At 43.6% G+C, this 15,129-nt stretch overlaps 1 protein-coding gene across 1 annotated transcript in view; it reads right to left on the minus strand.

Moving 5' to 3' along the window:
* TMTC2 (transmembrane O-mannosyltransferase targeting cadherins 2) overlaps positions 1-15,129 on the minus strand; it is a 340,813-nt gene that overhangs the window by 186,194 nt on the left and 139,490 nt on the right. Inside the window, exon 2 of the mRNA XM_068170528.1 lies at positions 9,728-10,298. Within this exon, the coding sequence (XP_068026629.1) occupies positions 9,728-10,298 (571 nt within the window). The remainder of the gene's footprint in view (positions 1-9,727; positions 10,299-15,129) is intronic.

The raw sequence follows: 15,129 nt of genomic DNA on the forward strand, positions 1-15,129 counted from the left end.
TTTAATTCATCCCACTAAAACATGTTCATGAACCAACAGCTATTTTTAACATATTGATGTCCAATTCAGTACCACTCCACTAACATCACAGGGACCTGCAGGAGATCAGTATCTCTGAGAAAATAGATAGAGGAGGCCAATCTTGCTTTTCGTGTCTCAGGATCAAAAGGAAAAGCAGCAAGGAGCTGTGGGAACTACAGGAAACACTACTATTAGCTACTTGAAATCACCAAGAAAGAAGCACATTGCAAAAAGCTTCTTTTGTCTAGGAAATATCTGCTGTGAGAAGGGGGAGAGATGGTCAAGACCGTACCGGCCTCATGCTGCTGCCATCCAGCAGAGTGAAGCGAAGAGCACCAGGCTGGTTCATCCACAAATATGAGAGATGTATGTGCAGGCACATTAGTCTCAGCATTTCCACAGCTCGGTACAGGCTTCAAGCTGACAGACAAATTAACCCCCAGCTGACCACCGCAGAATGAGAGATCACAGCTAGGGAACAAAGTGGGCCCCAGCTGGCAATGGAGCTCCCAATCTTTTCCGCAGCTCTTGAAATGCAATAGGTTACTCAGCACACAAATGCCACATTTAACAGCTTAGTGCACTTGAATATGCAGCTCTTGTTAGAGAAAATGAACCTGCAAGAGGTCAGGTCATCATGTTTTGAAGCTGCAAGTTATTTATTATTTTTAACTGGGCCAAAAGCAGTCTCAAGGAAAAGTATACTTACTAAATATCCGACTGCAAGCATGAAGCCTCTCCTGCCAGGCAACAGCTGCTGCCCTAACCATCTGAACACTGCATTTCAAAGGCACAAGGCTAAGGCTTGGCCATACCCATGCAAGTGTTTGAGAAAAATAACTTACAAAGTAATAGTAATAGCAGTAGTAATAGTGATAACAACAGCAATGGTGATAAAATCTGACAAAATATCCAGGCTTGTGGGTAAGTTCAAGCCTAATAAAATTCCTTAGATAGTAGACAATAAACCATCCCAGTTACATTTGGAACAGTGATAAAACACTGCTGCAAAATTGTATGACTTGTAGATGGAGAAGAGGTTTTCCCAGCAAGACTGACAACTACATCACTGAGGCTTTAGAGCTCCTCAGAAGAGAAGAATAAAGCTGCAAATCTAAACCAAGTGCAGCCTTTCATTTTGAAATTGCTTTCCAAATCATGATAGTTCTAAAAGTAGCAACTTCAAAGAGAAGGGGGGGGGGGGGGGGGGGGGGGGGGGGGCAGGAAATGCAGAAAGTGGCTTACTTCAAGCTTAGAGTGTTCTCAAGAAATCAGTAGCTTTACCTAATACCCAGCAGGTCCTGTTTTGAGTAGGAATCATACAATCATCCCACAACTAAGGCCATAAAAGAAAGCAGTGTTTTATAAAACTTGGGTTTGGTGGTTGACCCTCTCCATCCATGGAGGCCCCAGGTTTGCACCATCACCTTAAATAAAATATAGGCCTCCAATAAAACTGCTTTTCACAAAACCAATACTGTTATAATAGCACAGAAAGTTAGATAATGCATCCTGCAATCCAATTTGTGGCTCATGTTAAGCTACAGATACCAATAACTAATTCCACATGTTAGACAGACCTCCCAGAGGGAGACTTTAATCAAATAAGTGATGGGAAAAGAGAGGTTTCCTTACTTAGTATAACAAACCCTCTGTACTAACAATATGTTGATCTGGTAGAACGTTGCTGTGCCATAGCAGTGAAACATTAGTAAAACATACATCTGGTTTAGCTGTTCCTGCAAGGCAGTTTCTCTGCATTACCAAAAACAAAGAAAAGATACTAAAAAAAATCAGAGCAATAAATATTTTATAATCACTGTGATATCAAAAATGAGCTTTAAAGTCATTGCCTCCATCGTTTTTAGCTGCTGATATTGTCCAGCTCCATTTCCACTACAAGAAAAAAAGAGAAAGGGCTAAGTTTCTATTAGCTTTGTGCTATTAATTGTATTAATTGGACTGCAAGAATTGATTAATGGTTCTCTTCTCAATGGTGGTTCTATTTCTCCGAGCACAAAGGAATTAGGCATCTGAATTTGCATATTTTCTATAATTACATGCTTGCTCACAGCTCTCTCCTGCATTTAGGTTCCCCTCTCCCACCCCTACAAATCTGGTGGTTTGACTTGAGCAAGATTAGCTGCTGAGCGGTGCAATCATCTGGTGCCTATCGTACATAACAACTCAATCAATCTGAATACCCACAACACAATTTACACTGGAAAATGACTCAAGGTCTAAAATGCTGGGGGAGGAGGGTGGGGGGGGAAATCAAAGAAAACTCTAATTTTCTTCCACAAGGAACACTTTGTCCCAGTAGAACATCATTTTACTTTTTTTTTCCCCCCTAATTGTTCTCACTTCAGACAACTCATTTATGACCTCAATAAACACACTAGCCTCAAAATCTGCTGACTTAAAGGCAGCAAATACGTTCTTGTCAGCCAGTCAGACAGAATAAAACAGAGCTAACCAAATGAAATGGGGTCCAGACCAACAGCTTTGCCAGCCAGAGCGAGAGCATCGCAGGCAGACGAGAACACAAGGCTTGGCACAAGGGAAAAAATCAGCAGCCAAGTTCTAGTGAATAACCAACATGCAGATGACAGAGAAAAACTTGATAGTTCAGTAAGTAGCTTCAATATACATGTTTAAAGTGTATTAAGATAGCTTCTAAATAAGGGGTAACAGTCATCTGCTCTGCTTGTGGTCCTGCTCTGCAGCTGCCTTGTTCAGAAGCCCTGGCCGTCTACTCAAATCGCACAGGGATGCTGTCACGGACTTGATATGACAGATCAGGACTCTCATGATAATAGATGCAAGCTCAGTAAACAGCTACTGCTCTTGTGTAGTAGCCACTATTTCATATTTTTTGGACACACAATCCCAAGATAAGAATAAAATGGGGAAAAAACATCAGGCTTATCACCCCAAGCATTTTTGAAGCTGCTTTTAGCACCTCAGCTTTCACTGTCCATCCTGAAGATGGTCAGTGATTTTACTGTTCTTTAAACATAACTAATCCTGTTGGGTTCCCCTGTGGAATATTCCAAAAACACCTTATAGAAGCTGAAATCTACAGTCTGGCAACAAACTAGCCCATGTCCTTAATCACCCATGCCCTCCAAATGCTTGCTCCCTGCTCCTTGTCTTTGTCCCTAACCTCAGCTTTCATAGAATCAGAATTACATAGAATTACATAGAATAAACCAGGTTGGAAGAGACCTTCAAGATCATCATGTCCAACCCATCGACCAATCCAACCCACCTAAACAGCTAACCCATGGCACCAAGCACCCCATCAAGTCTCCTCCTGAACACCTCCAGTGATGGTGACTCCACCACCTCTCCAGGCAGCCCATTCCAATGGGCAATCTCTCTCTCTGTGTAGAACTTCTTCCCTTCTTGCTGCACTGATATGAGAGGAGGAGGCAGAATGTGCTGGGCTTTATTACTTCCCTCCTGCAGGAGTGGGTCAGAAGTGCTATGTGCTTCATCCCTTTTTGCAAAGGGATAATCTAGTGTGAGGTATCCTCTCAGTATTCACCAGTACAGCTGTTTGTAAGACAAATGATGAGGACTGGATACAACTGAACTGATAGAAGATGTATCTGGGATATCTGCAGGGCTAGGAGGAAGCTTAAGGGTTATTTTTCACCTGCATTTCTCTTGGTTCCAGTTTGGTGCACAGCCTGGGAAACAATTGTGTCAGCTCAGCTAGACAAAGTTTAGCTTAAGGTTAGGTAGATTGAAATGGGTAGCTTCTTTCTACCATTCCATTTCATATCATTACTGCTTACTTATTTAGTACAGATTTTTGCTAACAACCTCTTAAAATTATTCTCCTTTCTTCCTTGGCTGCACTCTACACATTTCCCCTTCAATGCACTACAAAAGACCGTAACTTTTTCCTAGACTGCCCTTTTTGATGTCTTCTTCCCCCCTTTTCCCTGCAGTTGCCCACCCCCAGTATGTGTTCAGGGAAAACACCAAGCACAAATTCTAGAACAGGGAGATGGACACCAATTTGATTCTATTTGCCTAGACATTCCAATAAAGAATCCTCTGACCAGAATGGGGGTTTGTTTGGTGGGCAGTTTTTTTCTTTCTCTTTAAACCTCACTCGTGTTTTTTGGATGCCTGAGCTGGTTGGCTAATACAGGATGACTCATCTGTCACAGGTTGGTCTCATGGAATTTGCAATGCAGGAATGTCTCTTCATGTAAGCAAAAGTCTAGGAAAAAATATTAAAGAAATAAGCCCCTTAATCAAAAAAAGGTTGATTTTGTTTGCTTAAGGAGATTTTAGTTTGCTCTGGGAGGAAAGAATTTGACAGTTCTCACTGGGGACACGTTTAAGGCCAAAGTAGCAGCAAGAAAAAGGCAACAGTCAAATGATCCCAAAGAGATACAGAGCTGAAAGATTTCTTCATTTTCATGCAAGTGCTTTAATCCTGCATCGGGCAAAAATTAATCTGTCAGCCACACACTTCAGGGCTTCGACTATTTTAAATATAGAACAAGAAAAATCCAAACCAAAAAGTAAACCAAAACCAAAAAGTAAACCAAAACCAAACAAAAAAAACCAACCCCATTGTATATATAAACACATAGAATTAAAGTAAAACCAAAGCATTTAGTAAGGAAACTTGGCTCTCTTTTACTAATTATTTCAGAAGACTCAAATGATCACTTTAAAATGTCAACCCTACAATGAAATAATCTTGAAATTATTTGAAACCAAACCTAAAAAGTAATTTCATTCACAGTCTCAGGCTGCGCCAGGGGAAGTTCAGGGTGGATGTTAGGAAGAAGTTCTATACAGAGAGAGTGATTGCCCATTGGAATGGGCTGCCCAAGGAGGTGGTGGAGTCACCGTCATTGGAGGTGTTCAGGAGGAGACTTGATGGGGTGCTTGGTGCCATGGGTTAGTTGTTTAGGTGGGTTGCATTGGTTGATGGGCTGGACGTGATGATCTTGAAGGTCTCTTCCAACCTGGTCTGGTATATTCTATTCTATTCTATTCTATTCTATTCTATTCTATTCTATTCTATTCTATTCTATTCAATAGAACAGTATCCAACCTGTATCCAACCTGTTAGGATGGTCAGGACTTACCAAATATTGGTCAGATACTCTGCAACCAAACCCCAGATTTCCCAAGGCCACGCGCACTTGCTCCACCCAAACCACTCTTATCAACTAACCAGCATCCTTTGAAAACAATTTCCAGTCTTCAGATGGAGCAGGCCAGAGGGAGTCTCACCAACCTGCATGTTCTCTAACCAGTATTTTCTGAAGAGGAGCAAAACACAAAGACCAAGGGAAATACAAACAAAGGAAAAAAAGTTCTCCAGAAAATACTGACTGAAAAGAAGGCAATGCAGGAGGATAATTATTTTCAGTACCTTTGTTTAGATAATTTGCAGTGTTTTTATTGCCCTGGAATGATTTTATCGCACAATGTGAAGCTCTCCAGAAGGCTGAGGCATTTCCTCCAATTTCCTTTTGAAGTGCTACCTTTGTTCCAATTTCATACACCTGTCTTTATGCATTTCTTTTGAATATACAGTGATTATCCTTACAAAAGGCTTCTGTTTAATTCCTTTATTTCCCATGGAGTGCCTGGGAACAGGAAACTGTGATGCTAAAGGTAGAGGCCATGCAAAGTCAGGAGCACAAAAGACTACACAGACAAGCACTTCAAAAGAAACACTTCTCCTAAGAGGCTAGGTCAATGAAGACATTCTTGGCATCCCAAGCCCTGCAAGATGTAAGTTCTTATGAAAATGTATGTAATTTGTGAGTGCTGTTTGTCAAATATTAGCAAAAAAAGAGCCTTGCTGAAGATATTTCATAACTGAAGCTCCTAACTGAGCTCCTCATCGCTGTAAATGAATGAACAAAGACTTGCTCAGTCTTCAGGTAAAACTTGGTCAACAGCACTCATCCTAAACAGATATACAAGAAAAGGTAGCCTGGTAATTTAGTGAGTGCTGAAATGTATTTCTGGCAGATTAAGCTAAAATATTCCTGATTTTGTTCACCATAGTCTCTTCCCATAAAATTCTCTCCAGCTAAAATCCAATCTCCATAGAGGTTTGTCTACAAAGCAAAGACTTATTATTTCTATTGTTACAGCTGGGGGGGGAAAGGCACTGACACTAGTTTGCTGTCCAAGACAAGTCTGATGCTGGCTAGAAACACTTGCACAAGCTAGGTGTCCAAGATGTAGAGCTCCCCAACTAGCAGGAAAGGCTTTGTTTTCAGAGAGTTAGTATGTGGAAGCTTGCATTTCACCTACATTACTTAGATCTCTTCTGGATCATGGCCCTGAAGTGTAAAAGGGGCAAAAAGAAAAAGCTTCTCCCCATGAAAAGTTGATCAGAAACATCTACAAAGGTTTGGATTTTGAACCATAAGTGTTCTGCACTAGAAAAAAACTTCCTGACTATCTCGGTTAGTGCAGGCTGCAATGAGAAGAGGCTGTGAGGAACACTGATATAGTTTGGTCATGCAAAAGATGTTCAGAATTCTCTGCGTGCCATAAGCATGTTTCTATTACTGCTTAATTCTAGAGCGTAGGCTACAGAGTTATGAACCAAACTCCCTGAAGCACTTTACAAAATCTCATCCTATAATTTTCAGACTAAAGCTTGCTTTTACAGATGCACTTAAAAAAAGCAACCCACAAACTGGATTAGTGCACTGCTTGCTTCCACTCAGAGCTAAGTGTAGCACGTAACATACAGTACTTGGCTACTGACAACAGGCAGCTTAAATGCTCCAATATAGAGGAGTTAAAAACAAAATGAAAATCACTCCTTCTTTTTCAGTTTTCTCAGAAAAGAGCATGATCATAGAATCATAGAATCAGTCAGGGTTGGAGGGCACCACAAGGATCATCTAGTTCCAACCCCCCTGCCATGGGCAGGGACACCCCACACTAGATCAGCCTGCCCAGAGCCTCATCCAGCCTGGGCTTAAACACCTCCAAGGATGGGACCCCAAGCACCTCCCTGGACAACCCATTCCAGGGCTTCACCACTCTCATGGTGAAGAACCTCCTCCTCACATCCCGTCTGAACCTCCCCACCTCCAGCTTCATTCCATTCCCCCTAGTCCTATCACTCCCTGAGATCCTGAGAAGTCCCTCCCCAGCCTTCCTCTAGGCCCCCTTCAGATACTGGAAGGAATTAGGAAGCACTTCCTCACAGAAAGGCTGATTAGGCTCTGAAATGGGCTGCCCAGGGAGGTGCTGGAGTCACCATCACTGGAGGCCTTTAAGAAAAGATTGGATGTGGCACTTGATGGCATGGTTCAGCTGATGTGGTGGTGTTAGATCATAGGCTGGACTTGATGATTTCAGAGGTCTATTCCAACCTCACTAATTCTGTAACCCTTCCAGAGCAGGACCATGGAATCTAGTACAGGTCACACAGGAACACATCCAGATGGGTCTGAAAAGTTGCCAGCAAAGGAGTCTCAACAGCCTCTCTAGGGAGCCTGTTCCAGTGCTCTGTCACTCTTACAGTAAAGAAGTTATTCCTCATGTTGAGGTGGAACCTCCTGTCCTGTAGTTTACATCCATTGCCCCTTGTCCTATCACAGGCTACAAGAGAGCAGAGTCTGTACCTTCCTTCCTGACACTCAGCCCTCAGATATTTATAGTCATTTCTTAGATTCCCTCTCAGTCATCTCCTCTCCAAACTAAACAGCCCCAAGTCTCTCAGCCTTTCCTCATAAGGCAGTGCTCCAGTCCCTTCATCATCCTTGTAGCCTTCTGTTGGACTCTCTCCAGCAGATCCCTGTCCCTCTTGAACCGGGGTACCCAGAACTGGAAACAATATTTGAGGTGTGGCCTCACTAGGGCAGAGTAGAGGGAGAGGAGAACTTCCCTCGATCTGCTGGACACATTCTTCTTAATGCACCCCGGGATCCCATCGGCCTTCTCGGCCATAGACTGTTTTGAGTTAGATTGAAAGCCGCGCTTCGTTTTATGGTTTTCTCTAAGTTATGTCTCACTGACAAATGTTACAACACACATCCCTACGAAATGTTTTCCTACTGTCAAGTCAGTATTTTTTGAAAGAAAGCCATTTCACTGAAAATTTAATGACATAGACTTAGCTTAGTCATTCACACAGCAACCAATGTAAACGAGTCTTGATTTCAGCTGGGGTTTCTGGGTACCACTATAATATATGTGGGTTTGAGGGACAGAAGTTAGGGGGTTTTAGAATAATACAATAGAATAATAGAATAAACCAGGTTGAAAGAGACATTCAAGATCATCGTGTCCAACCCATCAACCAATCCAACCCACCTAAACAACTACCCCATGGCACCAAGCACCCCAGCAAGTCTCCTCCTGAACACCTCCAATGACGGCGACTCCACCACCTCCCTGGGCAGCCCATTCCAATGGGCAATCACTCTCTCTGTATAGAACTTCTTTCTAACATCCAGCCTGGGAGAAGAGACCAAGATCTGCCTGTCTACAACCACCCTTCAGGTAGTTGTAGAGAGCAATAAGGTCACCTCTGAGACTCCTCCTCTCCAGGCTAAGCAACCCCAGCTCCCTCAGTCTCTCCTAATAGGGCTTGTATTCCAAGCCCCTCCCCAGCTTTGTTGCCCTTCTCTGGATACGCTCCAGCAACTCAACCTGCTTCCTAAACTGAGGGGCCCAGAACTGGACACAGGACTCGAGGTGTGGCCTAACCAGTGCAGTGTACAGGGGCAGAATGACCTCTCTGCTCCTGCTGGCCACACTGTTCCTGATGCAGGCCAGGATGCCATTGGCCCTCTTGGCTGCCTGGGCACACTGCAGGCTCATGTTCATCCTACCATCGACCAGCACACCCAGGTCCCTCTCTGCCTGGCTGCTCTCCAGCCACTCTGACCCCAGCCTGTAGCACTGCATGGGGTTGCTGTGGCCAATGTGCAGAACCTGGCACTTGGATGTGTTCAGTCTCCTGCCCTTGAACTCTGCCCATCTGTCCAGCCTGTCGAGGTTCCTCTGCAAGAGCCTCTCTACTCTCCAGCAGATCAACTCCTGTCCCCAGCTTGGTGTTGTCAGCAAATTTACTGATGATGTTTTGGTGGACTTGTTTCTTTCTTTTTCTTGCCTTTTTTTTTTTTATAAGTTTTTTAAAGGAGAAGTATTTCTTGTGCTAAGGCTAAATAATACATATGAGTTATAGCTCCGACTAGGGAGAGAAAAAAGTACATGCCAAAGGCATACAGTCAGGTTCTGCACACCTTTGTTATACCAAAAGAGCAAGACACTACCTTTGCCTCAGGGAGCCTATAGATGATATCAGCATTTGCACATCAAACTAAGCTGAGTTTGCAAGACACAAGTGGCTAAGAGCATGAATGAATTCTTTACAAAAGACAGACAGATATCCAGTGCTCAATGGTAAACAGAATGAGGAGGGAACTGCTGGAAGCAAGGAAAGTAATTGGGGAAAAAAAAACAACAAAACATCCCCATTGTGAAGTAATAGCAAGGATTGTTTAAACAAAACGTACAAGAAGAAAACCCACATACTGAAGTGCTCTAAATGTTCTTTCAGCATTAGACAGCTGTGCTTGTTTCTGGGACTAAACTATGAAGAATTATTGTGTACTTGAAAACTCATTTAGCACCTGTTTAACAGTGATTGGTGCCTTACCAATAGCTTAAAGGAAAGAAGACTCACCTTGTACAAAGCAGGAATGACCTGAGGCATTTTCAGTCGATGAAACACAAAGATATCATACACTGCTGAAATGGCCAGAACAGTCACTCCTTGCTCCTTCCACAGCATGCTGCACCCTGCACACAGCCCTGCTCCCAGGATCCAGCCCCAAGTACTCAGTGAAGAACCCCTGGTAGAGCAGTGCTTCACATAACACATCAGGGAAAGCAGAAAGAAGAGGCAGGCTCCAATGTCCGCCCTCCCCACGATCCCCGCTACGGCTTCTGTGTGGATGGGATGAGATGCAAACAGCAGGCCTGCTATCAAGGTCCAGTACCCATCCCCAAAGAGGATCCTGGAGAAGTTTGTGAAAAGGCCTGTGACTGCAGCATGTAACAGAACGTTTACAAGGTGGTAGCCCCACGGGTCCATCCCTCCAACAGCGTGGTTAATGCGAAAGGAGAGCGTGCAGAGAGGTCTGTAGGACTTGTGGCTCCCACTGTGAGTTAGCAGCGTTCCCCAGAAGTCATTGTAGAAGATGTGGGTCCACGGCGTCTCGGGAAGGAGGTCTTGGTTTGTCTTGATAGCCCGACTGTAAAAAACAAATAAAACCTTCATTTCAGCAGAAGGAAAAGGGCAAAAATGAAAGGCTGTGAAAATGCAATCAAAAAAAAACAAAAGAGTGGCATTGTTTTGCTGCTGCTTTAATTCAGGTTTTGGATTCTTACAAGAGGTGTTAGAAAACTACATATCCATTGACTTCCCACTAAAGCAAATTTCCATATAAATTGGCTTTTAAAACATTAGAAACAGATGTTATGCAGCTTCCATTAAATTAAAACACCCTTCAGTGGCAGTCTTCTGAGTCTAACCCAGGAGTAATCGGTTAAGATTTGATGAGTTATAATTAAAATGTAGAAGAAATATGAAAAATTGACAAACATTATTGTTGAACCAACAAATCCTCCAGTAATGCAGAACTAAAACCCCAACTGGCCTTTTATACTGAAATTTCAATTTACATGTAATGAATCTCGCTGACATGGAGGAACAATAACTGCAGAAGTCAGTAGGAGCATGCAAATGCACACGGCTGTACGAAGCACTTCTACAACTGTTTCAGGCATATTTTCACTAGCATTTTCTGCTTAACACCTTGTTGAGGCAGACAGCAGAATGTTTTACAGATTAAAACAGGTCTTCTCTTTAAATTTCTTGCATTTACAATTCGGGGGGTGGGGGGAAACACAAGATTTGTAGGTTGCATTAGCTTATGAATTTAGTTTGATTGGGGGAAAAAATAAGAAGAACAAAAACAATGCTGTGGCTTTCAGCATTTATGTTTCCAACCACCTTGGCAAGGACTGGTGCCAGCCATTAGCTATCTCCATGTCTAATTCAGTAATGTAGAAATCTGTCCCCTAGGATGATTGTACAAATCCAATTATGTGCATATAAAAATTTACACTGTGGGAGAAAACGTGAGGCCAGCTTAGTGCAAAAAGATGAGCGGAATGTCCTTGGTTACTTGCCTTCATAAGCAAAGTTGTATTTAAGCAATCCTTTAAAGAAGCATTGTTATCCTGATCTTAACTCGTTTAGCATTTGTTTCTTGTTGACAATTGCTTCCACATCTATTGACTGTCAGCTGCAATGTGAACAGCATGGAATGGAATGGAATGGAATGGAATGGAATGGAATGGAATGGAATGGAATGGAATGGAATGGAATGGAATGGAATGGAATAGACCAGGTTGGAAGAGACCTACATGATCATCCATCCAACCCATCATCCACCACCACCTAATCAACTACACCATGCAACCAAGCACCCCATCAAGTCTCCTCCTAAACACCTCCAGTGATGGCGACTCCATCACCTCCCCGGGCAGCCCATTCCAATGGGCAATCACTCTCTCAATGAAGAATTTCTTCGTCACCAGAGTAATTAAGAAATCAGCTAGCTCAAGAATCTTCTCTTTAAAACAATAAACAAGAGTCATTATTTATATCTAATTCTTAGCTCATTCACTCTTCCTGTCTTTGCAATAAATATCTTCCCATAATTAACAATTCTCAGTTCAGATGGGAAAGGTGGGAAGGGGTGGAAAATGGTGTGAAACTCAGGTCTGAAATGCACAACTCTAATTCATACACTGAGACTCCCCTCACACTCTGTACTGCCTTGGAACCTGTATCCAAGTAATTGTTTTATTTTTTAAAATGGTATTACTTTTAAGAACGTTGTCTGTCTCAACACTGATACACTGTGCCATAGAATCTCCATGCAAATACCCTGCAGAGGGACCTCGACAGACTGGACAGATGGGTGGAGTCCAATGGGATGGTATTCAACAAGTCCAAGTGCTGGGTGCTGCACTTTGGCTATGGCAACCCCATGCAGAGCTACAGGCTGGGGTCAGAGTGGCTGAGAGCTCCCAAACAGAGAGGGACCTGGGGGTGCTGATTGACAGCTGCCTGAAAATGAGCCAGCAGTGTGCCCAGGTGGCCAAGAGGGCCAATGGCATCCTGGCCTGCATTAGGAATAGTGTGGCCAGCAGGAGCAGGGAAGTCATTGTACCCCTGGACTCTGCATTGGTTAGGCTGCACCTTGAGTACTGTGTCCAGTTCTGGGCCCCTCAGTTTAAGAAGGACATCGAAACACTTGAACGTGTCCAGAGAAGGACAACAAGACTGGGGAGAGGCCTTGAGCACAGCCCTCTGAGGAGAGGCTGAGGGAGCTGGGATTATTTAGCCTGGAGAAGAGAAGGCTCAGGGGAGACCTCATTGCCCTCTACAACTACCTGAAAGGTGGTTGTAGCTGGGAGGGGGTTGGTCTCTTCTCCCAGGCAACCAGCACCAGAACAAGGGGACACAGTCTCAAGCTGCGCCAGGGGAGGTTTAGACTCAAGGTGAAGAGAAAGTTCTTCACTGAGAGAGTTGTTCATCATTGGAATGTGCTGCCCAGGGAGGTGGTGGAGTCACCGTCCCTGGAGGCGTTCAAGAGGAGATTGGACGTGGCACTTGGTGCCATGGTCTAGTCATGGGGTCTGTGTTGATAGGTTGGACTCGATGATCCTCGAGGTCCTTTCCAACCTTAGTTATACTGTGATACTGTGATACCCTGAATACCACGGTGCTCAGCATTTCCATTGTCCAGAGCACACTGCTGTAATGCTTTCAGATGTGCTTCCTTTTGGCACGTCCTTTTGTCTCTGAGCCCATGGAGGTTATGGAGAGGTCAGGTTCAATCCTTTAAAGATCTCATGATGCTTTCTAAAATACTTGAACATTTTCATTTTGACTTCTGCTTATGCAGTAGATCAGGTTGCTTGTATTTGTTTTCCCAACCCCGCACGCGTTTTTCTCATTTTAGCCCAGTCTCAAAAGAACACTGGAAGAAAACAAGAGCTTTGTTTTCACATTATTTATCTTGTCCCTCCATGTAGTCCTTTCCTGAAAACTAATTCCCCTGTTTGTGATTTCAGTTTGTGGCATCACTCTCAGAGCCACTATCAGAAAGCTAGGAATTCTGCAAGAATAAAGCAGGTGTTAGGCTGGGGGGGGGGGGGGGGGGAGGGAAAGAACTTTCTCTGAGAAAAACATACTGTGTTAGATTAACAGACCCCTGCATGCTAAGCACAGCTATCAGATATCAGGATTTAAGAGCTGAAACCTTGAACTGCAGAAGTGCTTTTTCTTGGGGAAATACTAAGAAAAGAAGTGGCAGTAATACTCTCAGCATAACCACCCTCCCATGAGGCAGAGCATTTGGCTATGGAGAGCCTAGCTGGTACACAGGTCATTCCCAGGAAACAGTAACTTCTATTATAAGACAAGAGGATGGAGCCAGGCTCTGCTCGGTGATGCCCAATGACAGGACAAGGGGCAATGGGTGGGAGTTCAGGCATAGGAAGTTCCATGGAAACATGAGGGAAAATGTTTTCACTTTGAGGGTGACAGAACACTGGAACAGGCTGCCTAGGGGTGTTGTGGACTCTCCCTCTCTGGACATACTCATGACCTGCCTGGATGCATTCCTGTGTTGTCTGGTATAGGTGAGCCTGCTCTGGCAGCGGGGTCGGACTGCATGATCTCAGGCTGCGCCAGGGTAAGTTTAGGCTGGAGGTGAGGAGAAAGTTCTTCACAGAGAGAGTTGTTAGCCATTGGAATGGGCTGCCCAGGGAGGTGGTGGAGTCACCAGCCCTGGAGATGTTTAAGAGGGGACTGGAGATGGCACTTGGTGCCATAGTTTAGTAGTCATGAGGTGTTGGGTGACAGGTTGGACTTGATGATCTTTGAGGTCTCTTCCAACCTTATTGATTCTATGATTCTATGATCTTTTGAGGTCCCTTCTAGCCCCTAACATTCTGTGATCTTTCTTATATCACTTTAAAAAAACAAACAAACAAAACCCAAAAAACTGAAACCAACCAACAAAAAACCAAAACACCCCAAACCAAAAACCCACAACCCAACCGAACTGCAGCTATCAGTACACACATATAAAACAACTCCACACTAAGTCCCCTCACTTGTTAACAAAGGAGACCAGCCTTCTCCCTCTGAGACAATAATTTTTATGCAGCACACACTCATATTGGACTATTCCCCACCAAAAGAAAATTGCTTTTCTCCCAATCATAAAAGAGCCTCTTGTACATTGTGAGGCCTTAATTGAGCCAAATTTTATTTACAGCCTTTGAAACACACTTGATGCAACCCACATCATTTCTGTTCAGTCCTCTTCATATTGAAAACATTAATAAAAATCCCCACAATAAATACATAATAACAACTATATTAGAAAGAATTAATTAATTAAAAAACCCAGAACAACAAAATAACAGCAACAAAAAAAAAACACCATTAAAAATAAATAGGAAAACTGCAATATAGAGTATTGATCAGCCTCTATTTGGGTAGGGATTTCAGCCAGTAATTCTGTAATGATGCTAGTACATAAATTCATAGAATGGTTTAGGTTGGAAAGGACATTAAAGATCATCTAGTTCCAAACCCCCTGCCAGGGGCAGGGACACCTCCCACTACACCAGGTTGCTCAAGGTCTCATGCAGCCTGGCTTTGAGCACCTCTAGGGAGGGGGCAGTAACAACCTCCCTGAGCAACCTCTTCCAGTGCCTCAACACACTCGCTGTAAAACAGAATTTATTCCTATTCTGCAGTCTAAATCTATCCTCCTCAAGCTTCAAATCCATTCCCTCTCATCCTATCACTACAAGCCTTGTAAAAGACTCCCTTTCTGGCTTTCTCATAGGCCCCCTTCAGGTACTGGAAGGCTGCTTTAAGGTCTCCCTGAAGCCTTCTCTCCAGGCTGAACAGTCCCACCTCTTTCAGCCTGTTCCCCTAGGGAAGGTGCTCCACCCTCTGATCATCTTCATGTCCTTCCTCTGGACAAGAAA

This window comes from Melanerpes formicivorus, unplaced genomic scaffold, assembly GCF_026170545.1.
Source record: "Melanerpes formicivorus ecotype bairdi unplaced genomic scaffold, bMelFor1.0.p_v2 SCAF_3, whole genome shotgun sequence".
NCBI classification, from domain to species: domain Eukaryota; kingdom Metazoa; phylum Chordata; class Aves; order Piciformes; family Picidae; genus Melanerpes; species Melanerpes formicivorus.